The following is a 23,633-nucleotide window of genomic DNA, read 5'->3' on the forward strand; positions in this document are numbered from 1 at the left end:
AACATGTAGAGCATGCGAAGATCATGGAGATGCCAATGCCAAGAGCATATAGACGAATATACTTGACCAGACTTCTGTTACCCCTCGCTGGGGGGCTGTGATGATGGTGGACCAATGACCGCTAATGCAGGGGCCAAGTGCAAGCGAGAGAGCCCATTAGGGATTGGCTCCTCCGGACCCTGAACTCGCGATTAGGTGTCGTGTTCTCAGAGCGGAACCCCAACTCTCTTTCCAATTCCATCAAATTCGTTCCTTTGTTAATGGGAGGTAGGCGCATCCTCGTAGCCCTCAACGTGTCGCGGCATTGGAAGCTAATGATAGAGTCCACAGGTAGCTTCATTGAGCTATAACCCACCATGTCTTCACCAGCTGGTAGCGTCCGCCAGCGCGCAGGCAAGGACAAGAAGCGAGGAACCTCACCGAACCCGGAAGCCCTTGCCGAGAAGGTCCAGGAGAAAGTCGCCAATGTCGTCGAGAAGGCCAAGCCATACAAGCCGGTCCAGCAGGGCGGAGAATGGGACTACAAGCTTGCTATCGCCGTAATGACCGTTCTGGCCTTCATTACGCGGTTCTGGGGCATCAGACATCCTGATCAGGTTGTGTTCGACGAGGTGCACTTTGGAAAGGTGTGTACATCAATGAAGATAGAGAGAGGCACAGTCCACGTCCAGATCGCTAATCGCACATAGTTCGCTTCCTACTACCTGCAACGAACCTACTTCTTCGACGTCCATCCTCCCCTCGGAAAGCTCCTCTTTGCCTTCGCTGGCTGGCTCGTCGGATACAAGGGCGACTTCCTGTTCGAGAACATTGGCGATTCCTACATTACCAACAAGGTCCCGTATGTCGCATACCGCGCCATGCCCGCCTCGCTCGGTGCTCTTACCGTTCCCATCGTCTTCATGATCATGTGGGAGTCTGGCTACTCGCTACCTGCTTGCATCACTGCGGCCGGTCTGATGCTTTTCGACAACGCCCACATTGGCCAGACGCGTCTGATCCTCCTCGATGCTTCGCTTATCTTCTTCATGGCGCTCTCCGTGCTATCCTACATTCGCTTCTACAAGGAGCGTCACAATGCTTTCGGTCGGAAATGGTGGAAGTGGCTCCTTCTGACTGGTATCAGTCTGAGCTGCGTTATCTCCATCAAGTACGTCGGTGTCTTCACCTTCTTCTCCATTGGTGTACCGGTCATGATTGACCTCTGGGACTTGATGGACGTCAACCGACGACAGGGTGCCTTGACTTTGGCCGAATTTGGCAAGCACTTTGCTGCTCGCGCTGTGGGCTTGGTCATCGTTCCGTTCTTTTTATACCTTTTCTGGTTCCAGGTCCACTTCTCCATTCTCACACGATCCGGCCCTGGTGATGACTTCATGACCCCAGAGTTCCAGGAGACTCTGAGCGACAATGTCATGAGCCTTCAATCCGTCGGTATCAACTACTATGATTCCATCACCATCCGTCACAAGGAGACCAAGGTCTACCTTCACAGCCACCCTGACCGCTACCCGCTGCGTTACGATGATGGACGTGTTTCTTCCCAGGGACAGCAGGTTACTGGATACCCCCACAACGACACCAACAACCACTGGCAGGTCCTTCCTTCAAAGCCCCTGGACAGCGAGATTGGTCAACGCGTTAAGGTCGGCGATGTCATTCGTCTTCGTCATTTGATCACGGACACCGTTCTTCTCACACACGATGTTGCTTCTCCTTACTACCCTACCAACCAGGAATTTACTACTGTGAGCAAGGACGAAGCAACCGGTGCACGCTACAACGACACTCTCTTTGAGCTCAAGGTCGACAAGGGCAAGGGCGATTTCAAGACCATGTCTACTCACTTCAAGCTTGTTCACGTGCCAACCAAGGTCGCCATGTGGACTCACACCAAGCCTCTGCCAGATTGGGCCTACAAGCAGGCTGAGATCAACGGTAACAAGGCAGTCCAGCAGTCCAGCAATGTCTGGTATGTCGATGACATTCCTTCGCTTCCTGTTGAAGATGAGCGCAACAAGAAGGAACCGAAGCAAGTCAAGCACTTGGGCTTCCTCAGGAAGTGGGTTGAGCTGCAGCGTGCCATGTTCTACCACAACAATGCCTTGACCAGCTCGCATCCTTATGCATCCCAGCCCATCTCTTGGCCTTTCTTGCTTCGCGGTGTGTCTTTCTGGACTCACAACGACACTCGCCAGCAGATCTACTTCCTGGGTAACCCCATTGGATGGTGGCTCGCTTCCTCGCTTCTTGCTGTGTTTGCCGGTATCATTGGTGCCGACCAGCTGGCTCTCCGCCGTGGCATGGATGCCCTCGATGAGCGTAAGTTACCTCTCTCGTACACGAAACCTAGGTTGTTCGCTTTTGTATTGGCATTTGTATTTGAAGGGGAGGTTCTAACATTCATGTCTGCAGGCACTCGCTCCCGTCTTTACAACTCCACTGGATTCTTCTTCCTCACCTGGGCTGCCCATTACATCCCCTTCTACATCATGGGTCGTCAGCTCTTCTTGCATCACTACCTTCCTGCGCATCTTGCATCTTGTCTAGTCACTGGTGCCCTGGTAGAGTTCGTGTTCTGCATTGAACCCCAGGACCCCGAGATGCCAGCCTCCGCCAAGGGCCACCGCCGCACTCACTCGAAGCCTGTGCGCGAGCGTGTTGCCTCTTCTAGCCTGATGGGCAGCTGGATCGCTATGGGTGTCATCCTCGCCGCCGCCTTCTGGTGCTTCCTCTTCTTCGCACCACTTACATACGGTAGCCCCGGCCTTACTGTTCCCCAAGTTCAGTCAAGGAAGTGGCTCGGATATGACCTCCACTTTGCCAAATAGATGGAGCATGAGTGAAGTATTCGCTTCGAATTGGGGTTGGGGTGTCTTCTATTGGATTAACTAGGGTAAAATGCGCACAGTGCGGAGTGCTGATTGTGTGGATTAGGGTCTTCTATATATCTTAGTGTGTTCTCTTTTGATGGGGCCGAGTAGAGGTCACGCCTTTGAGCACGCAAATAGTCTCCTATGTAATAGATATAAATATGGTGGTGAACAGTTCATGGTTCGGCCATCAATTTATGAGTTCACAGATCCATGACATCACCTTTGCTGTGTATCACTCGTACTCTTTAAGAACGTAGGCAAAAGATGATAGCATGCAACTAGGGATATATCGTTGTGCTCATGCGAGCTAGTGGAAGACAATATGATATCTACATCGTAGCGATTGGCTATGCATTCTCCGTGATCTAAATGCCTCCATGCAGCTTCCAGACGCAATCCATGCCTATCTCCACAGTGCGTGTGCCAAAGCAACAGCTGTCACCCAAATCACCCTCATCCCATTCATCTTTACGCGGCGTCTTAACTTTCCGCTGCAAAAGCCAGTCATCATAACTCTCATCATCATGCCGTGCAATCTCTACTTTCTCCGTAATACCAACTCCACTATCGTACTGCTCAAAACTCAAACTCGCCTCGAAAACGCTCAACATCCATACCGGGACCCACGATATCTGAAAGATCCCTACGGCCCATCTGGCCAAACACTCTTCGTAACGTATCGTACAGATTTGTGCTTTGGTTCTGGTGGATCATGTTGTCTAGTTGGCTGTCTGAAACACCCTCGCCAACGACTTCTCTAGCCTTCTCCTTGCCTTCGCGCTCGACGACCTTGTGCATGGCTAGCGCGCCGAGCAAGTGCTGTGCGGCTTCTGTGTAGCAGCCGATGTTGATACACGACACGCCGAGGTTGTAGCGTGCGCGAACAAAGTTTGGTCGAAGAGCGAGGGCGCGCGAGTAAGCGTCGATGGCTTCTTCGCTGCGGCCGGAGTTTGCGAGGGTGGCGCCGAGACGGTTCCAGAGGAGGTGGACTTGTGATGAGGAGTTTGAGACGCCGGATTCCGTGGACGCGAGGGCGGCGCCGAAACAGTCGACGGCTTTGTCGTATTCTTCTACGCCGTAGAATAGTACACCTAGGCCTACTTGCACATCGGGGTCCATCTGCTCGCCGGTTGGGGAGAGTTGTGCGGCTTGGATGAAGAGGTTGGTGACTTTCTCGTGGAGTACGTGGCGGTCTGTGAAGCCCATCTCGGCGTCTGAAGAGAGTGGCTCTTTGATGAGTGATGGGTACTTGGTGGCCAGCCAGCGTTCCAGTGTCCGGTATGCGGTGCTTTCGTAGCCTTCGTTGGTGTATGATACAGCCAGACCCATCAGCGCCTCCAGATTCGAGGGATCCTGCTTCAACGCATGTTCCAACGCTCTTATAGCCGGTGTTTCCTTCTCATTCTGCGCTTGCGACTCTCCCAACCTTACCCAAGCTGCAATGTGGTTCGGGTCTTTCTGAACAGCTGCCTCGAACGCTAGGGCCGCCAGCGAGAGATTACCACCGTCTTCCATTATCTTGACACCTTCTTCAAACGGATTCGTGACGTTCTTGAAGAGGTTCTCTTGCTCGAATAGGTAGTCGCCCATGGCCGGATCGCGGACCGAGTGTGTGTTGAGCCCGTCGAAGCCTTCCCATTGATCCATGTCGCCCATGTGTCCTTCGACAAAGTTCTCCTCGTTGGCAAGTTGCCTAGCGTATTCAGTCTCAGCTTGGATACCCTTCCAAATGGACTCGAAATCGTCGAAATCAACGGCATCTTTCTCTACTGACCTGTCCATTTCGTTCAGCTCTGCCTCCATGGCCTTGTTCGCCTCGGCGTCAAGAGCGCTCAGGTCCTGCTGGTCTGTCTGTTCGAGTTGTGCGAACTGGGCCTCCCAATCCTGATCGTCGAGTTCTACCATGCGCTCCTTGCCTTTGCCAGAGTTCTGCATTGGCTGCTGGAAGTTTTGTGGTGCGAATGGCTGCTGCATGCCCATACCGCCCATTCCCATTCCCATGCCGCCCATGCCCATGCCCATTCCGTACATGGGCCGCTGGTATCCCGTCATCGAAGGCTGAGAAGCGGTAGTCGGGCTCGCCGTCCGCGCGTTCGGGTTCATCTGCTGGAACTTTGCGAATTCAGCAGGGTTAAATCCGGCTGGTCTTTCTTGCATGGCTGGCCCTCCCATCTGTGGCGCCTGCATGCCTGGATCGAACTCTGCTGCCCATGCTGGTGATCCGCTGTGCTGTGTCCGCTCCAACTCTCGTCGCATTTGCTCCATGGCGAATGGAGACGCGGGACCGGGCCCTTGTGGGAGTTGTACATTCTGGTTCATGAACTCATTCATCATCTATGGATCGCAGAGTTAGCCATGATTCCTATTTGATCGCCCTCATGCTCTTGCTGCCAACTTACGCCATCTGACGGGCCGCCCATATGCTGGCTTCGCATGCCCTCCTGCATCCCTCCAGGCCCCCGCCCGACCAGGCGGTCTCTCTGTAGCGACTTATCATCCTGCACATGCTTGGTGAACTGGCTGAGCGGGTTGGCGCCCGTCGAGCATTCTGCGCCGCCGAGAAAAGACATGGCGAAAGGTAAGAGATTATGTAAGGGTGAAGCAGCGGGTATGACGCGGTTAATAGAGAGGAGGAGGTGTATGTACAAGTCGGGCGGCGAGCGGGTGCCAGAGGCGCGTCGGCCGGTCTAATTGATCAGCATGTGGAGAAGCTACGCGGGGCGGCCGAGGTCGCAAATAACCGCCACACAGAGCGAGTAAATCCGAGCTTGTCCAGTAGAGCTCGGCGGCAGCACATGACTAAACTTTGACGTACAGCACGCACCACGATACTGATGAGTTTTTCACATTGCAAGAGTTCATTAGATCGATTTGCTCTTCTAGACCTAGACCCAATACCTTGTACAAAAGAAGAGGGGAATATAACAACGCCGGACGCTCTTCCACTATGATACACAAGACCCATCTATCAACACAGCATGCAGCCAACAGGACACATGTCCCAGTCATGCAGTCGTACAGATACGTCGACCATTTCCTCCATACATCATTCGTTGTAGAAGCGTGGGGCGGCCGTCCCGTTGCAAGTAATCACTGTCCCTGGCCTCCTTTCATCATCATCACTTAATCCTCTTGGGTGGAATCCGAGCGCTTGTTGTCGCGCTGGTTCTGTGTGCCAGACTTGCTGAAGTCGACGCGGAGTTGCCTGCCGTAGATGGTCTTCTCCTTCAGGACTTCCCTGGCCTTGGTGGCGCTAGCGACATCGATGAAGTCTGCGTGAGCAAAGCCTCTGGGCTGACCAGTCCTCCTGTCAATGGCGACACGGACATCCATGACGTTGCGAATATCACGGAAGAGGTCGTTGAGGTCCTTGTCTGACATCTCAAACGACATGTTGCCGATGAAGAGGGTCTTGGAGGGAGGGTTTTGCTCGAAGTTGCCAGAGGTGCCGCTGCGGGTCCTGGAGTTTGGCTTGGGCGCGTGGAACTGGACAACGAGGTTGCGGCCTTCGAAGACCTGCATGTCGAGGTTGTCAATGGCAGCTTGGGCGTCCGCGACATTCTTGAATTCAACGTATCCGAAACTGCACGAAGGTTAGTGTTTGCTTTCCGAGACTGGGCCATCTAACATACCCTCTGCTCAAACCCCGGTTGTCGTAGACAATCTTGGTGCTCTCAAGCTCACCGAACTTGGAGAAGACACGCTTCAGCTGCTCTGCGGAAACCTCGTAGTACAGGTTGCCAATGTACAGCATGTTGTTCGGGGTGGTGTTCCTCGGGGACCTGGGCTTTGATGACCTCTGGGCATTGTCTGCGGTCTCAGCAGCAGCCTCCAATGCATCCACGCCAACAGTAGCAGAGGCGTCAGTAGGCTCGGCCTGCACCTCCTGCTGCGCCGGCGTCAGGTTCTCTTCAACAGGTGCCTCAGCCGCTGTCTGCGCAAAGTTCTCGTCCCCCTTGGTGGCCTCATCGCTAGCGAATCGTCGCTGGAAGGACGAGATTGACCATTGTTGTTGCCTCAGACGGAAGGCCGAGGGGGTTATGGTGTTGATGGATCGCGGCTTCGCAAGGAACGCCTTGGAAGGCGACGCGGTGATAGCGCGAACGGCAGTGCGGCGGAGGAGAAACCTGCATGGCCATATCAGTATCACGATTCCAATTGCAGACGAGGCGATTCTTACATTTTGGCGATATGGGTGAAGTTGGCAAATGTGGATGCGTTGCTAAAAGTCGGAATACCGTAAATTTTTGGGCATGGATCATTGATCCGCGCTAAGCTCCTAGCACGTGAGCGGCGTTCTCAAGCCCTGGACGCTCTCGACATGTATTGCACTTGTTGGTGACGTATTGCACAATTCGGACAGCAAGAATATGACTGTTTGCCGATTCCTCTCCCGCATAATACAGGTCGTTGCATTCAACGTTGGACATCCTTCGCCAAGATATCCATCCTAGGACTGGTTGATTGGTGACTTTGTGGGGTATTCATGAGGGGCAATCCTGTGCCCGGTGAGGGAATGATCCCGACTATTCGCCCACTCCAGTTCTTGGGAATATCTTAATAAACGCGTTGGAACATCAGAGTGCATATAGCGCGCCTCACATGCAAGTGAATGTTGTTGGTGGCCCGAATGACTCTCGGAAAAGGTCCCTTGACCCTGCCGATAACATCACAAGCCGAGGATGGAGGGGCTAGCCTGGTAACTTGCCCGAATGAAACATGATTGCTTGTAGCCTCGAAGTCTTGCTCGCTATGGTTACGTACTCCTGCTGGAAGGGTATCCAGGATAAGTATGCTATGGAGTCATCGAATCCATAATTCACAAAATGGCACGGGGTCAGGCGACAGGCCGGCCGCCTCCGAGGCGCGTTCCTGGTGAGGCTCGTCTTAAAGTTTGTGTTCGCTCTAGCAACCACAACTACCATCTCTCCATAGCACCATGCTGAAAGGTAGCGCAAACCAATTCCTCCATACAAATACAAGCGGAGACTGATCTGAGGAATAGGAGCCTTTTCTGCTGATGCGGACGCGTCGCCCGACTTTGGCCCTGCCCACGACGACCAGATACCCTCGTCGGAAGAGGAAGAGCTGAGCCATGACTTCTCCGAAACTGAAGCTGGCGGTAGCGGGCGCACACGACTAGACAACGGTGCGACTGCAACCGCACAGGAGAATGCTGGTACCAGCGACGAGGAAGAGGACGACAATGGCATGCTGCCCCGCGACAAGCAGCGACGGACCGCCTTCTACGATTATACTGCGGAGAAGCAGATGAGCCACACAGAAGCGAAACAGTTCTACCAGCGTCATCAGCTAGAGACACAGTATGGAGGTTCGCAGGCGGGAGAGACCTATAGTCCTGCCATGCGCGCAAAGACATTCCCCGCCAACTTTGGCGGCACAGACGGCGTAGACCTCCATGGCAAGGCAGAAAGCATTCGCTCTAGGAAGAGCAATGTCACGCTCGCGAATCAAGGGCATCGGTCCAACCTGCCCATCGGGTTGTCACACACAGAGCAGTCACAGGATCCGCGCCGACACATGACTCAACACGGAGCCAACACTGCAGGTACCGGCAACGAAGGCGACGCCTTTCTCCAAGCCGACCAACAAGCCCGATCTCACGCGCAACACCCCGGTCTCCCTCACGAAGAAAAACCACTTCTGGCTGAAGAAGGCATCCACGGTGCGGGCGCAGGCATTGGTGTTGGCACGGGAGCAGGAGGCTTCGCAATGAACGATTCCAGTATCACCACTGAGCTTAGCTCCATCTATACGAATATCCAGAAAGTGCTAGATTTACGTCACAAGTACATCCGCTTGTCTTTGCAGCGCAACTTCGATAATCCCAAAGATGATCCAGCTTGGCGCATCTACCCCACCCCTCCTGAACCAGTATGGAACGACTCTTCCAAACAGCGTCGCAACGCAGGCGGCAGCAGCTTGCAGAACAGCGGAATCCTTGAGCCTAATGAACCGGCCAAGCCACCTCGCAAGATGGGAACAAATATTGGCGAGGACTTCCATCTGGAGGACTGTCTTCCCGTACCGGGTCCCGGAGAGATGTCGTTCCGCCTGGACAGCAGCGGTGTCTACCAAGTGTACGAGACCGCCAAGTCCGCTGAGCTGGACACGCCCATCGTATCAATCCCTACATTACGCGAATTCTACATCGATCTCGATTCCATCCTTGATATATCCTCCGACGGACCGAGCAAGAGCTTTGCTTTCCGTCGGCTTCAATATCTTGAAGGCAAATTCAATCTTTACTACTTGTTGAATGAATACCAAGAGACGGCCGATACCAAGAAAGTGCCGCACAGAGATTTCTACAACGTCCGAAAAGTCGACACCCACGTTCATCACTCAGCATGTATGAATCAGAAGCATTTGCTGCGCTTCATCAAGTCCAAGATGAAGAAGTCTCCAGACGAAGTGGTCCTGTTCCGTGATGGCAAACATCTTACGCTAAGGGAGGTCTTCGAGTCGATTAATTTGACAGCATACGATCTAAGTATTGATACCTTAGATATGCATGTGAGTACAGACATCTGGCACCACGATACTTCGCTAACATTTTAGGCTCACACGGATTCGTTCCACCGATTCGACAAGTTCAACCTGAAGTATAACCCGATCGGTGAATCACGCCTACGAACCATCTTTCTGAAGACAGACAACTTTGTCAAGGGCCGATATCTAGCAGAAATTACCAAGGAAGTCATCTCTGACCTTGAAGCGAGCAAGTACCAGTTCGTTGAATGGCGCATCTCCATCTACGGTAGAGACATTGAAGAGTGGGATAAGCTGGCAGCTTGGGTCATTGACAACAAGCTGTTCTCGCCCAACGTCCGCTGGTTGATCCAAGTACCTCGTCTGTTCGATGTGTACAAAGCAACCGGACTCATGGACAACTTCCAGCAAGTCATTGTAAACGTATTTCAGCCTTTGTTCGAGGTCACCAAAGATCCGTCCAGCCATCCTAAGCTCCACGTTTTCCTGCAGAGGGTTATTGGATTCGATAGCGTCGACGATGAAAGTAAAGTCGAGCGACGCGTGTACAGGAAGTTCCCATTCCCGAATGAATGGGCTACGAAACAGAATCCGCCGTACAGTTACTGGATGTACTACCTTTTCGCCAATATCTCATCACTTAACGTATGGAGAAAGCAGCGCGGCTTCAACACCTTCCTCCTACGTCCTCACTGCGGAGAGGCTGGTGACACCGATCATTTGGCTGCCGCTGTACTATGCTGTCACAGCATCAGTCACGGTCTTTTGCTCCGTAAGGTGCCTCTTCTGCAGTACATCTTCTACCTTGAACAGATTGGTGTCGCTATGTCGCCTCTCAGCAACAACGCACTATTCCTGGCGTACGAACGTAACCCGTTCCTGAGCTACTTTAGACGTGGCCTCAACGTCTCGCTATCGACAGACGACCCTCTACAATTTGCCTTCACAAAGGAGCCCCTTATCGAGGAATACTCAGTCGCAGCGCAGATCTACAAACTGAGTGCTGTGGATATGTGTGAGCTAGCCAAACATTCTGTCGAGCAGAGCGGTTTTGAGCACGTCGTCAAGCAGAAGTGGTTGGGTAGCAACTACCATCTCCCTGGCGTTGCAGGCAACGACATGGCGAGATCCAATGTGCCCAGTATTCGTGAGGCGTTCCGCCACGAGACGCTCATGGGCGAATTAGCTATGTAAGTTTCGAACAGACTTTCACATCTTCGTATGGAAGTACTAACACTGTATAGGATCGACCGCTACACGCGCGCCGCGCAAGCTGGTAGTCACGATCTCACCAGCTCTAACCTGCAGTCGGAAGTGCCACAGACGCCAAAGTCACTGCAGGGAACACATCCCACGTCTCCCACACACGCATCCGCGGGTGGAAACCAGGTATTTTCTAAGCTACCTCCAGCCCAAGTCGCTCGCCTCAAGCCCTCTGCCTCGACAACCGACATGGGTAGTATGCAAGGCCAACCAGCTTCACCTTCAGGTACGAAGGACGGTGCCAGCTCTAGCATGACTGTCAACCCTAGCACGATTTCTGTCGCTCAGCCGACAGAGCCTGAAGAGCCGGATCAGGGACTGACGCGCTCAACAAGCACTATTACATTGGATGGGGAGCCTAGACTGTTCCCCGGTATTGCCAGCAGCAGGAGCAGGAGACGGAGCACTAGGACTAGTCAGGCCGAGGATGGTGATATGACAAGTTCGCGTTTGAGGTTCCGTACGGGTGACCAGGAGAGTGTTGTGGAGGAGAGGGATACAGATGATGAAGATTAGACGTCACTGGGTTGTTGGATAATGTGTATGTTTAACAATGGGACAAGAATTACGAAATGACACATGGTCTCGTTTATGATGAAATCTTCTCTTCATTATGATGCTCGATAGAGTCTCGCTCGATGCAGCTGCTAGTAACACAAGGACGCCCGCTCTGCTAGAATGAACCAAAACAACCAAACTACCTTCTCTTCTAGTGCTCACGAGTTGAGGTTCCGTGAATAACAGTCGAGACACCATGCGTCCCCCTCTTCTCCGACTTCTACTATGCACTTCTTGCACGTCGCCTTGCTGCAGCCTACACATTGCCTCGCACAGATGAAACAGGTCCGGCCTTCGCATCTCGTGCAATCGAGGTAGTTTTCCAGGTCTTTCCGTCGCTTGGGCGCTTTGTTGCAGGCGTGACAGGATCGCAGGTCGGAAACGGCGTGTGGTTGGGTTTGGCAGGGTGATGGGGCGTCCAAGTCGACGTCCATTAGGTGTGATGTTGACTTGACGAGTGACGCTTTCGGACTGAGGCGTTTGAGTTGCTTGACCGGCCGGCGTTCTGATGTGTATTCGTGTGGCTTTGAGGGGAAGAGGGCGTATGGCAGGTTGTTGTTGTTGCTCTCGAAAGGCGGGGTATTGTGGAGATGGAGGCGGTTGGAGTCGCGACTGGGTGATGAGCGGTGTTGACGTGATACGCTGCAGAGTTGTTAGAATTGGAGCTCTATTTTGGGTGGAGTATTGGTGCATACGGTTGGGGTCCGTCGTCGCCAGCCATTCTCTTTCTCTTGCCCAGGCCGGCGGCGTGTTGATCGTGGCCCATGGTATGCCAGTAGCTGGTGGTGGTGTCGTATTGGCGCTCGTGCGGTGTATTGGGACCGAACAAGTCAGAGGTGATGTAGACCATAGTGGCGGCGACTTCGCGGTGATGGTGAGGGTGAAGCGGAGAAGCTGTTGTCGGCCTCAAAGGCGGAAGGAGCTGGAACGTGCAGCGGCGGCGTCAACACAGAACAGAAAGCGGCTTGCAAAACAGGACAAAGGGTATCGAGGACGCGAATGGGCCGAAAGGAGCGCTGATGTTTAGTCGCGATGGTGCTCAGGACGGACCGGACGGCGCTTTGGATGTTGTCGGCTCGGCGACGTACCTGACTAGCCGGCCCAGGCAGCCAACAGCATGTGGGCCGGCGCACGTGAAGCGTGTCGCCAAGCAAAGGGTCGCGCGACTCAGCTAACGCGCGATGGCGCAGGACAGGGTGAAACATCGTCGACAGCAGCGACGAGCATCCCGCCCGCCCACTCCGCCGCCTCGGTCTCTGGCGCGTGTGCCATGTCTGCCCTTCCTGCGTGACTTGGGGCGAACGAACCATCTCCACATTATTCTTACCTACCCCACATCCTCCCACCCTGCGAAGAAGCTTGAGCCATGGATAGCGTCAATGTGTCGGAACTGGTTGCGCGCCTCGGCGCGGAGGAGGAGTCGGTGCGGAAGATGGCGGTCTTTAAGCTGCAGAATGCCATTGGCGACCCCTCCTTCGCCGACGTCTTCATATACGAAGGCGGCCTGCCCAAGCTGCGCTTCCTGGCGCTGCACTCGACCGGCAACACCCTGGCCTACTGTCTGACCTCTCTCGCACGCCTGCTGGAGTTGGACAAGGGATGGGACCATGTCACGGACGATCTGGTCGCGAGGGTAAGTCGACGACGACCTTGGAACGAGGGATTGCCTGAAGAGGTCTAACAACTATACTCCAGATCGTCGACCTCGTTGTCGCGCAACCTCTCGTCAACGTCAACCGCGGTGCCATGTCGGTCCTCGCTGCCATTGTCGGCCACCCCTCACACCGAAACTCCCAGGACGGGACCACGGGCTTCCAGCGCCTGAAGCCCGCCGTCGACTCTCAGCCCGACTTCCTACCCTCCCTCGTTGAAAAGATCACCTCGGCCGACCACGCGCTATGTGCAAACTCCCTGCAGCTTATCAACGCGCTCATGCGAGACGCCATCGCAAACGACGCAGCTTTCGAATGGCCCAAGTTCATCAAGCAGCTACAGGAGCTGGGCGTGATCAAGAGCGTATACGGGCTTATGCAGAGCTCTGCGATACAAGATCTGGCACATCCACTACTCGACTTCCAGTCCTTGACCAAGATACTGCTCAGGAATTGGAGGGAAGAGAAGGTCGACCTGGAGAACCCCGACCACAGGAGGGCGATCCGCGGGCTACACACGGCGAGTAATCCAGAGAAGTCAGCATCAGACCCCAAAGGAAGCAAGAAGCACAACCCGGATAAATGGAAGCGCCTGGGCTTCGAGACGGAATCACCTGCGTGGGAGTTTGATGCGACTGGCTTCCTAGGCCTCATGGATATTACCGACTTTGTCTACAAGAACGAAGATGGGTTTCAGAAGCTCTTGCTGGAGCAGTCGGCAGAGCCACTCGAGCAGCGATGCCCAATCGCTCGCGCAAGTCTGTCGGTCACCCAGACCCTATACGAACATTTTGAAATAGATAAGCTCGACGACGTGGACTCCCACCGGCCTACCGACTCGCGGGCCAACTTCGACCGCTCATTCAAGCCCCTCCTGCTCCACTGGTCCAGGTTACATACGAGTGGACTGAGTGCCTTCATCCGACTATGGAAGGTAGCCGGCGCACAAACCGAGGACTTTGAGAAGATCGAAGAGCTTGTCCGCATCTTGATCGAGCAGGTCGTGGGCCAGGCGCCACGTATGAGGGATGTCAAGGACGTGGAGGAAGATCTGGCTGAATTCGAGCTGAAACGCCTGAGAGAACTCCAAATGGAAGTACTGGAGCTGACCTACGAGGATGCATGGGGCCATCATCTCCGGTATGCAGTTTGCGTCGATGTAGTCTGTGCTCAGCTAACTCTCTACAGTCAGGTCCGTGACGAGCTCAACCACGAGGCTCTGCAGTTTGTAAAGGAGCAGCGTATAAGATGCCTGCTACAAGGCGCGTGGTTTCCAATGGGTATCGACTACGGCACGAGTGCGGGTCCGGTAACCAGCAAGACCCTGAATCGTTCTGTGCCCTCATCATGGCGTTTTGTCCGATTGTCGCACAACCGGCGATATTTGCATTACGCTGACTTTGACGAGAAGACGGCGACTGAGCCGAGGCTAGACACGCTGCAGGAGAAGAGTAAGTGTAACGCGTCCACGCGTCGTTTATGGTTTGCGTTACCGCAGTGGCTGACTTGTATGTACAGTCGATCTATCCATTGTCTCTTCGGTGGTGAGCAATGTCTCGGCTTCGGCGCCATCGACCGCATCGTCAGACAGTACGGTCACAACCCTGCCAGGCCACGAGCGGGCTTCGACGTCGACCAAGATCACGATCCACGGTTACCTGCCCCCGTCCAATCACGCGCGGCAGGCGTCCAGCGGCTCAGGTGCAGGGCGAAAAGAATCCGTCCTACTGCATCTGCATCCCCAGAGCCATACCCTTGCTTCCGAGTGGCTTGATGGACTGCTGATGCTACTGAACCAACAGCCAATTACCGCTGACACCAATAAGTTGGTAACCTTCATCGGCGGTTACGGGCTCAAGATCCGTCTGCTCAACGTTCGCTACGAAGATGTCGGGCTGGAGGAACCAGTGCTCCCCAGTCGTGAAGGACTGGATGACGAATACTACTGTACGTGCTTCTCCTTTACACCGTGGCACGGGCTCAGTACTGACTTGATACCTTGATGCAGATGACATTGCGGGTGCCTGAAGATCTAGAAAATGCTTGTTCACGGACAGGAGTCCTGGACAACAAACATCGATCTTGTGCAGGTAATAGTGAAATTAATGGGGCCGCCAACGTCCAAGCTGCATGATGTTGGGAAGCCTAAGCCTACGCTTCCGAAAGCCTAATCTTTCTCGATGCGGAACTAGGCAACGGCGGGGTGGAAGACGTTCGCCGTCTTGTGAATAGACGTCTGTCGACGTTCAAATTGGGAACCAGGTACCGCTCTCTGGGAACCATATTAGGAACTGTGCAGGGGGCGGTAACATTTGTGTTGGCGCGGGAGCTGGATGCGCTTCTCTTGAGATACCCTTGCTTGTACCTGTGCAATACGCTGCAATTAGACAGATTGTTTGGAGCGTGCGTGCGTGTTGTCAGCCTGTCGTCGTTACGCAGCGCATGCTCGACGTTGTACAAGGCGTCTGGCAATCGACGGTGATCTGTGCGATATTAACCCGTGACACGCTGGCGCAGCCATTGAGCCGGCCAGTCGGGCGGCCTGGTAGTAACGCCATAACGCATATTCCAGAAGCAAGTATATTTGATGCGGAGGCTTAATCAGGCAAATGTGATGGAGAGCATCTGTCGACTCCGCGAGCCGGGCACGTTGGCCAGCGGTGTGTCGCACGCTAAGCATCGTGGCTCCGCTGACGGTGTGTTCCTGGCGGCCACGGGCCTGAAACAGCGGACGGCAAGGTGGAGACAAAGCGGGGGGGAGGCCTGTCTGCACGACCTGACTCAACCAACGACCGCACGCGGGCCTGGCGTGCTCTCGGATACATCAGCCACGGTTCTACTAGGGCCCAGGTGTGAGGTGGAGAGCAGAGAGTGCGTCGCTGGCGGCGCGTTAGCCTGCAGCTGCAGCATCCCGCGACACGAATATGCAGCCGCCCCAAGTGCGAGCGACAGTCGTACGCTGCTGAGCCCACTGATTGTTTCTATCCCCCAGCGGCCGTCCTGTTGGACCTCATATAATTCCTTCTTCTTCGGACTTTCGCTTGCTGCTGTTCGGATAGCCCTCCGGTCGATCCTCGAGAACAAAGTACACCAGCATTGCTCAACCAAACGTTCACGACCAAGTGCCCGCCGCACCGCCCGGCCACGGCGTCAGGGCCGCCATTCGCAGCGTCGTCCGCGCAAACCACGCCCCCATGTGCCTGAAGCCAAACGTTGCGCCATCGCCGACGTCGAGATCCGAGCCGAAGCCATGAAGAGCAAAGCCAAAGGGACTATTCTGCCTCTGCGGCAGGCCGAATTCGACGCCCTGCCGTATTCAGTCCAGTAAGTAATATTCCGCGCTCCTGAGTGGTCGGCACGTGTGATAAGGGCGCGTTATGCGCGTGCATATACCGAATCCCCCACCATGACTTTTTGTGTACCTTGCAGTAGATGAAGGGCCTGTCAATTATGCCATGATGCCAATGCTAATTCGTCCCGCTACAGGAGAAAGTACTTTTCATCCCTGGAGCGTTTGCAGATCGCCCAGCACGCCTCCGACGAGCCTACTACATCAGGCCGCTCGTCCCAGGCCAGCACCGCTTCCAAATCCCACCGGCCCTCGCTATCTCTCGGCACCGGACGACGCAGACGCAAATCCGAAAAGGCTGTGCACGCTCACGACATCTCCCACATTGACCTTGACTTCTTTCTCTCCTTGCCTGAAAAGGTACGCAAGCAGCATTTTTCCCGCGAAGAGCAGGCCCTCCTCCAAGGCAGGCACGAACAGGCGTTCCTTCCCGACGACCAGGATCCCGAGTGGGCACAACAACGCTTCAACGATTTTCACTTCGACTTCTCCCACTCCACGCTCGACCTTCCGGAACGCGGCCGTTCACGACGTCGTTCATCTTCGGCCTCTTCAACCGTCAGCCCTTCCCGCCCTACTTTCGGGCCTTCTTGTACATCAAACACGGACAAGGACCGAAACACCCATTTACTATATCTCGACACAATGGCCACGCCCATCTTCCATCGGAGGGAAACCTCAACGGCAGACATGAGACGAACCATGTCCCTCACATCGCACCCTGTCCGCCTTGGATCTTCATACATGGCGGATCCTCCACTCTTCAATACCAGGCCGAATCGACTCCACCAGCGTGCCCACTCTTCTTCTCTCACAGGCCACATATCGCCGTCTACGCCGCCAACTCTCATGATCGACCCCGAAGCGACACACTACCAGGATCCCGAGGCGAGGAAAAAGCTGCGCATGTATCTTGCCTCTCCTCAAAAGTTCGACGAAGCGATTGAATTCGGCTTCCCATCGTCCGCTGGAAGCGACGCCGCCACACCCCACTTCCAGCTGCCACAGATCGACAATCATGCTCGCAAGTTCAGCCGAGACATGCACACCTTCCTTAGGGATGGACAGCTGTCGTTCTTCGAAGACCATCCAAAGGAGAACCAGGGACTGGAATCTGATGCCGGCTCTGTAGCCGACATGGACTCACCTGCCACGCCCTCTAGCACCGGCCTGTCTTTCCGCATGCACTCCCGACAAATCTCGCACCGCAAGTTCTCGGTCGATTCGCCGGCTCCGTCGCCTGTCCACTCCGCCAATGGCCATTTTAATCGCGAGATGACGCTCCGTATGACCTTGACCCGGCCCGATTTACGAGCTGACGAAGATCAACTGTATGGCTGGCAAGGCTCAGGCTCGAGCTCAAGTCCCAAAACCTCGAAAGACGATCCTCTGGCACTGGAAGACCTTGTCTTCACCGACGACATGACCGGTACCAAGGGCGCCTTCTACGTTAAGCCTAAACCGCGCGGAAACCTCGTGAGCCGCCTACTGAAGCGTGCCAGCCTCAAGGCCACCAGTCGCTGATCCCCATTTCAGCCTGCATCTATTAATTCACTTCTCACATTGTACTTTTTGCCTGTCTTTCCTAACAAAGACCAACAACAGGTCTGCTGCGTTTCAGCGAGCGACTTTTATTTCCTTGTCCAACCATTTTTTAGACATTTACGGGGGTTTACGAAAGCTCATCAGACTGTACGATTATCACGATGCACGAACCGAACGATTCAGATGCATGAATGAGGCGTTTTCCTTTCATCTCCCATGTCCAGCTACCCTGCTGGTATTTCTTCATACTTAGCTAGCCAAGAACTTCATCGAGAATGATACCCAGTCGGCAGCAACCAAAACTGGTCTGTCGCTTTGATACCACCACTTTGCCTCATCCTTGTCGATAGCATTGTTTCCGCGTATTTCCTATTACATCAGGCAACAACGGTTACTCATCGCAATTGCCGATACAGTCCAGCGTCTCAACTCACAGCACCTGACTTTTGCCGAAGGAGTGATCGCCCCCAGCGATCATGACTAGGTCCTCGTACTCTCTACCGGAGCTTTACCTACCCGTTCACACTACCCGTCTTATCTCTCCACATGTTTCGCCAAAGAACCACACTAACCATATTATCCGCAGCGGAGAGATCTATATCGCATAGACGTTAATGGCAGGGATGGCTGTATGACGTTGCCGTTTTCATCCAGTGGCTAGGCAAAGATCAACATTACAGTACTCGTACAGTTTGCATGCAGTAGTTGATACTAGGCGTTGTATGCGTTTCGTGGTGCTGGGAGGATGTGTTTCGGTGGCGAGGTAAGATGCATGAGAAAGAGAGTTATTGGGTAGCTAGGTTGAAGTTGAGTATACGTGAAAGCATTGGTCGATCCAACGCATCAACACATCACACAACATATTCCACCAACCATCATCTCCATCTTCCCTCTTTACTCCCCCAACCCTCCACTTGCAGTCAACAATGACGTGCCCACTACACTTTCCGCAAAAGATACAGCGAACATCCCATCAGCCACTAGAACATGAAACACCCACTCACTCTTATCCTCCACCAGCTCCCCCAACTCCACCACCGCTTTCCGGTGAAGCTCCACCTGCCCACCCGGCTCTAGATCCCTAATGGGTTCCCTTGCCGAACAAGTCTGACTTACCTTTACGCGGTTCCTGGTACACTAACCCACTAGATGCCGAACCGAACTGCTCCAATCTTCACGGTACGCTACGTTTCAGCTTGCGCTAGATTTTTCTTCACTCTCACAGGGCTCGATCTTGCGTTCGCAGCGGATAGCGCGCGCGTACAGTCAATCGGGTCATGTGTGTGGCGGGGGTCTGGATCGATTGAGTGGTTTTCTTGGGTCGGTGACGCATTTGCGTGAGGTGACGATGTTGTTTACATTGTACGCTGGATTTTGCGAGTGTGGCACTGCAGGTCGTTGTTGTGGCGTTGGCTGATCGACGGGAAAAGAAAGTTAGGGAAAAAGGTACGGCATATGCATGTCATTGTCCTGTGATGCGAAAGTGAGAGGAATGCCGTTAGATTGCATACGGCGGCTGGGAGGTGGTGTTTTCCGGGGTTCTTTACTTTTTTTCGCGCCTTTGTTTATTACACGCGCGTAGTGTAGCCGGAGTCGTATTTAAGATTTATTGAAGGTGCTGATGATGGACGTCTTGCTAGTCAGCATACCTGTGTATGAGTTCCGTGGCCGCAGCTAAAAAAGTGATGTTGCTGCAGATACGCTGTCCGTCGGCGTTCCCGAGGTCAGGACTCACATCTTGGCCGGATGATAAGCGGCTGCAGCAAAGGTTACAAGAACGATCGACTGCTTGCATTGAAACGGTTTTTTTCATGTTGTGATATTCTGCAAAGTTAGGTGCACGACAAAGTCGTTAGGCCAGGGTGCTCGCGTTATCGTGGTGAGGCATCACACACATACACTACTCATGAACACGGCACGGAAACACTGCGTCTACATGCTGACGGCCGGATAACCTATGCGGGCGAAAGATCAGCCCGAAAAGCAATTGCTTCGTCACGCGCGCGGATAGTCGCATTCGCATTTCTCCATTTTCCAAACGAGTCAAGTCGAAAACATTGCTCATTTCAGGTGCATACCCCAGGATCAAAGTGGTCCGAATTCGGCATCTGGAAGAAGAAAAGTGATCCACGGCTTATCCTTTCTCGACAGTCTGCAGAGAACGACGTGTCCCGCTACTGCAGTCCCATGCTCCCCCACGTGCAGGTTTTAATTGCACCGTTCATGCATTGAACGCAATATACGCGTAACCTTCACATGCAATGTCATGACATTCCAAACACTTATTTGGCATCAACAGTTTGTTCGAATTTTTCATTACTCGTAGTATCCTGCGTCTTTCGCTGCCAAGTCAATCCATTTGTGGTTCTTTACCTCGACAAGGCGATGTCGTCGATTCGCAGAATCATCTTGACGGTCTCGGCTGCAAGCTCGATAGCGCTGGTGCTGACCAGCAGTGGCTGCAGTACGTTCTCCTCGCTGATGTCGTTCTTGACACCCCCGCTCTTAATGCTGATACCAGCATTCTTCTGCTCCTGTGCGTGCCTATGCCTTAGCTCTGTGACGACCTTGATGCTGTTCAGACCGGCGTTTTCCGCCAATGTTGTCGGAATGACCTCCATGGCATCGGCGAAAGCTTTCCAGCAAATGGATTCAGTGCCGGAGAGCTCACGAGCCTTGAGTGACAGCTGATGCGCAATCTCAATCTCCGGGGCACCGCCACCAGCAAGTAGCGCCTTCTTCTTGACCAACGAGCGGATGGCGCAGTGAGCGTCGTGTAGAGATCGCTCGGTCTCATCCAGAATGAGGTTGTTAGCACCTCGGCAGACAATGGAGACAGTGTTGGCTGCTGACTTGACACCCGAAACCTTGACGTATCGTGCGCCCGATGCCTGTACCTCCTCGACAAGGTCTGCCGAACCGAGCTTGTCTTCTGTGAATGAATCGATATCGGCAATAGGCTTGCAGCCAGTGCTCTACTGTGCATTAGCTTCGTTACATGTGAATCACTTCTCTTACGCACCTTGCAAATGAACTCAATCTCGTCACGCTCAATGTCCTTGATGACAAGGATCTTCAGCTTAGACAAGAAGTGCAGACTCAGGTCGTTGACCGCATCTCGGAGGATAGACTTTTGGATGAAGAGAACGTTGCACTTGGCTTTCTGGATCTTCTTGACCATGTTCAGCAGATATGTTCGCTCCTCCTTGAGGATCTTGTCCATTTGCCTGTAGTCGTTGACGACAATCTGGTTCTCCATGTCCGGTTTCGGTGGGCTCAACTGGAACTGGATGAGACCTATCCGTGCCTTCTCCTTCAATGTGGGACCACCGGCGCTCTTGACTACAGGCTGGTTGAGAACCAGTCCGTCAATCATCTCGCTGTCTTCGATGGTACCGCCTGACTTCTTGATCATCCGGATGTTCTTCAAGTCTACGTTGTCCGCGGTCTTGGGGTCAATGACCTTGAGGACTGAGTCCACAGCCATGATGGGAAGCTTGGGCTCCTGGGCAACAATCTTGGAAGAGAGTGCGGTCGTGGCGGTCTTGAGGAGCGTTTGCCTATCGGTGAGCGAGATAGGGATGGCCATCTCGGTCAATATCGATATCGCCTCCTGCGCTGCCCGTTGGAAAGCCTCTGATATGACTGTGGGGTGGATGCCCTTGCCCAATAACCTCTCAGCAGCGCCCAACAGACTTCCAGCAATGACTACGACCGACGTTGTGCCATCTCCAGCTTCGATGTCTTGGGCGTGTGCGAGGTCGACGAGCATCTTCGCGGAGGGGTGCATAACGCTCATCTGGTTCAACATGGTGGCTCCGTCGTTCGTGATGATGGTCTGGCCTTTGCTGGTTTGAATCTGGACAAGTCAGTTGTGATGGCTAGCGATTTGCGCCTGTCTCATACCATCTTGTCCATGCCCTTTGGTCCCAAAGACTGCCAGAAAGTTAGTATTCATCTCTTCCCCGCACCTCGTGGTGGGACATACAGTTCGGATCGCATCTGCCACAGCTGCACAATTTGAGTTAGCGAGATGCTCCTAAAAGAGAAGGAGTAGGTTCTGTACCTCTTGCGGCAATGATGTTGGCGCTGCGAACAGCTCTGGGCTTCTCCTTGTCCTGGGCCAATGTCAGTCAATGTTTTCAGAGCTTAGTGACGAAGCGCACCTTGAAGGCAGTGTTACCGCCACCGGTACCGCCATTTGCAACTTGAGCAGCCATCTTTCAGTATACAGAGGAACAAAGCTAAAAGAGGGGTATCGTGGGAGTTTGGCGGGGAAGTTGTGGTGCCTGGACGCGAACTGACAATATTTCGAGAACGCGATAGACGTAGCGCACGGCCAATCCCCAAGCTCCGACTCGCCGGGCCATTGCCGCATCACAGCTACACCTTCACCCAGAACACAACAACCAACCCCATACACTCGCCGCGCCGCCGCATCTGCTCCCACTGTCGCTCCTACCCGGAATCATCCACAACCCGACTGTACGCATAGCCCGAACCCCATCTCGGCCACACGACAGTCGCCGCCCACTCCGCAAGCATGCCTTCAGCCACAGGCCAGTCCTGGGAGAAGTACCAGAAGAACTTCGCCGACGACGAGGTCGAGGAGAAGAAGATCACACCTCTGACCGATGAGTAGGAGACGCCATGTCCCGTTCAAAGCAGGCATGGGCTAATGGCATCACAGGGACATCCAGGTGTTGAAGACATACGGCGCGGCACCCTATGGCGCCGAACTCAAGAAGCTCGAGAAGGAGATCAAGGACAAGCAGCAGACGATAAACGAGAAGATTGGCGTCAAAGTACAGACTCCTTCACCCTCCCTCCGGCTCGACTAACGCCTCCAGGAATCAGATACCGGTCTCGCACCTCCACATCTCTGGGATATCGCCGCCGACCGCCAACGAATGCAAGAAGAGCAACCCCTCCAGGTCGCGCGATGCACCAAGATAATACAAGACGAGAAGGACTCCGAGAAGAGCAAATATGTCATCAACGTCAAGCAAATCGCCAAGTTCGTCGTCAACCTCGGAGAGCGCGTCTCGCCCACCGACATCGAGGAGGGTATGCGCGTGGGTGTTGACCGCAACAAGTACCAGATCCTGCTTCCTCTACCGCCAAAGATCGACCCTTCAGTTACCATGATGACGGTTGAGGACAAGCCCGATGTCACATACGGAGATGTTGGAGGTTGCAAAGAGCAGATTGAGAAGCTACGAGAGGTCGTCGAGATGCCCCTGCTATCACCAGAGCGCTTCGTCAACCTGGGTATCGACCCCCCGAAGGGTGCTCTTCTCTACGGCCCTCCAGGAACTGGAAAGACCCTTTGCGCCCGAGCTGTTGCCAACCGAACCGACGCCACCTTCATTCGAGTTATCGGTTCAGAGCTTGTCCAGAAATATGTAGGAGAGGGAGCCAGGATGGTGCGCGAGCTGTTTGAGATGGCACGAACAAAGAAGGCGTGTATTATCTTCTTCGACGAAATCGATGCTGTCGGTGGTGCTCGTTTCGATGACGGTGCTGGAGGCGACAACGAAGTACAACGTACCATGTTGGAGCTTATCACACAACTCGACGGTTTTGATGCTCGCGGTAACATCAAGGTCATGTTCGCGACCAACAGGCCTTCGACTCTCGACCCAGCCCTCATGCGTCCTGGCCGTATCGACCGAAAGATCGAGTTCTCGCTACCAGACATGGAAGGCCGTGCTAACATTCTCCGTATCCACGCCAAGAGCATGAGTGTAGAGCGCGACATCCGTTGGGAGCTCATCTCTCGTCTCTGCCCCAACAGCACAGGTGCCGAACTGAGGAGTGTGGCTACCGAAGCAGGCAAGTTCTGGCTGTACGAAATGCATATGAGACATATACTGA

The 23,633-nt window shown here is 54.0% G+C and overlaps 8 protein-coding genes across 8 annotated transcripts; 4 read left to right on the top strand and 4 right to left on the bottom strand.

Annotated features, from left to right (window-relative positions):
• Positions 1–356: 356 nt before the first annotated feature.
• On the top strand, positions 357–2,831 carry J4E85_008707 (uncharacterized protein; the record flags this gene model as incomplete). The annotated part of the gene is made up of 3 exons (XM_051472931.1): positions 357–626; positions 690–2,322; positions 2,416–2,831. 3 exons carry the CDS (start codon positions 357–359, stop codon positions 2,829–2,831), a joined length of 2,319 nt encoding a protein of 772 aa, XP_051323151.1.
• Positions 2,832–3,452: 621 nt separating this feature from the next.
• On the bottom strand, positions 3,453–5,446 carry J4E85_008708 (uncharacterized protein; the record flags this gene model as incomplete). The annotated part of the gene is made up of 2 exons (XM_051472932.1): positions 3,453–5,210; positions 5,276–5,446. The coding sequence occupies 2 exons, from the start codon at positions 5,444–5,446 to the stop codon at positions 3,453–3,455; spliced, it is 1,929 nt and encodes a 642-aa protein (XP_051323152.1).
• Positions 5,447–5,999: 553 nt separating this feature from the next.
• On the bottom strand, positions 6,000–7,131 carry J4E85_008709 (uncharacterized protein; the record flags this gene model as incomplete). Its single annotated transcript, XM_051472933.1, has 3 exons — positions 6,000–6,459; positions 6,509–7,003; positions 7,115–7,131. 3 exons carry the CDS (start codon positions 7,129–7,131, stop codon positions 6,000–6,002), a joined length of 972 nt encoding a protein of 323 aa, XP_051323153.1.
• A 684-nt stretch (positions 7,132–7,815) lies between these two features.
• ADA1 (putative zinc finger protein) lies at positions 7,816–11,168 on the top strand (the record flags this gene model as incomplete). The annotated part of the gene is made up of 4 exons (XM_051472934.1): positions 7,816–7,825; positions 7,882–9,413; positions 9,459–10,579; positions 10,634–11,168. 4 exons carry the CDS (start codon positions 7,816–7,818, stop codon positions 11,166–11,168), a joined length of 3,198 nt encoding a protein of 1,065 aa, XP_051323154.1.
• A 200-nt stretch (positions 11,169–11,368) lies between these two features.
• J4E85_008711 (uncharacterized protein) lies at positions 11,369–12,060 on the bottom strand (the record flags this gene model as incomplete). The annotated part of the gene is made up of 2 exons (XM_051472935.1): positions 11,369–11,852; positions 11,906–12,060. 2 exons carry the CDS (start codon positions 12,058–12,060, stop codon positions 11,369–11,371), a joined length of 639 nt encoding a protein of 212 aa, XP_051323155.1.
• Positions 12,061–12,576: 516 nt separating this feature from the next.
• J4E85_008712 (uncharacterized protein) lies at positions 12,577–14,890 on the top strand (the record flags this gene model as incomplete). The annotated part of the gene is made up of 5 exons (XM_051472936.1): positions 12,577–12,843; positions 12,906–14,002; positions 14,051–14,313; positions 14,381–14,809; positions 14,871–14,890. 5 exons carry the CDS (start codon positions 12,577–12,579, stop codon positions 14,888–14,890), a joined length of 2,076 nt encoding a protein of 691 aa, XP_051323156.1.
• Positions 14,891–16,112: 1,222 nt separating this feature from the next.
• J4E85_008713 (uncharacterized protein) lies at positions 16,113–17,735 on the top strand (the record flags this gene model as incomplete). Its single annotated transcript, XM_051472937.1, has 2 exons — positions 16,113–16,186; positions 16,349–17,735. 2 exons carry the CDS (start codon positions 16,113–16,115, stop codon positions 17,733–17,735), a joined length of 1,461 nt encoding a protein of 486 aa, XP_051323157.1.
• Positions 17,736–20,125: 2,390 nt separating this feature from the next.
• CCT4 (T-complex protein 1 subunit delta) lies at positions 20,126–21,976 on the bottom strand (the record flags this gene model as incomplete). Its single annotated transcript, XM_051472938.1, has 6 exons — positions 20,126–20,731; positions 20,779–21,615; positions 21,663–21,692; positions 21,745–21,767; positions 21,823–21,874; positions 21,923–21,976. 6 exons carry the CDS (start codon positions 21,974–21,976, stop codon positions 20,126–20,128), a joined length of 1,602 nt encoding a protein of 533 aa, XP_051323158.1.
• Positions 21,977–23,633: the final 1,657 nt, after the last annotated feature.

Source organism: Alternaria conjuncta, assembly GCF_024043145.1.
Source record: "Alternaria conjuncta strain BMP 0040 chromosome Unknown scaffold_14, whole genome shotgun sequence".
Lineage (NCBI taxonomy): Eukaryota > Fungi > Ascomycota > Dothideomycetes > Pleosporales > Pleosporaceae > Alternaria > Alternaria conjuncta.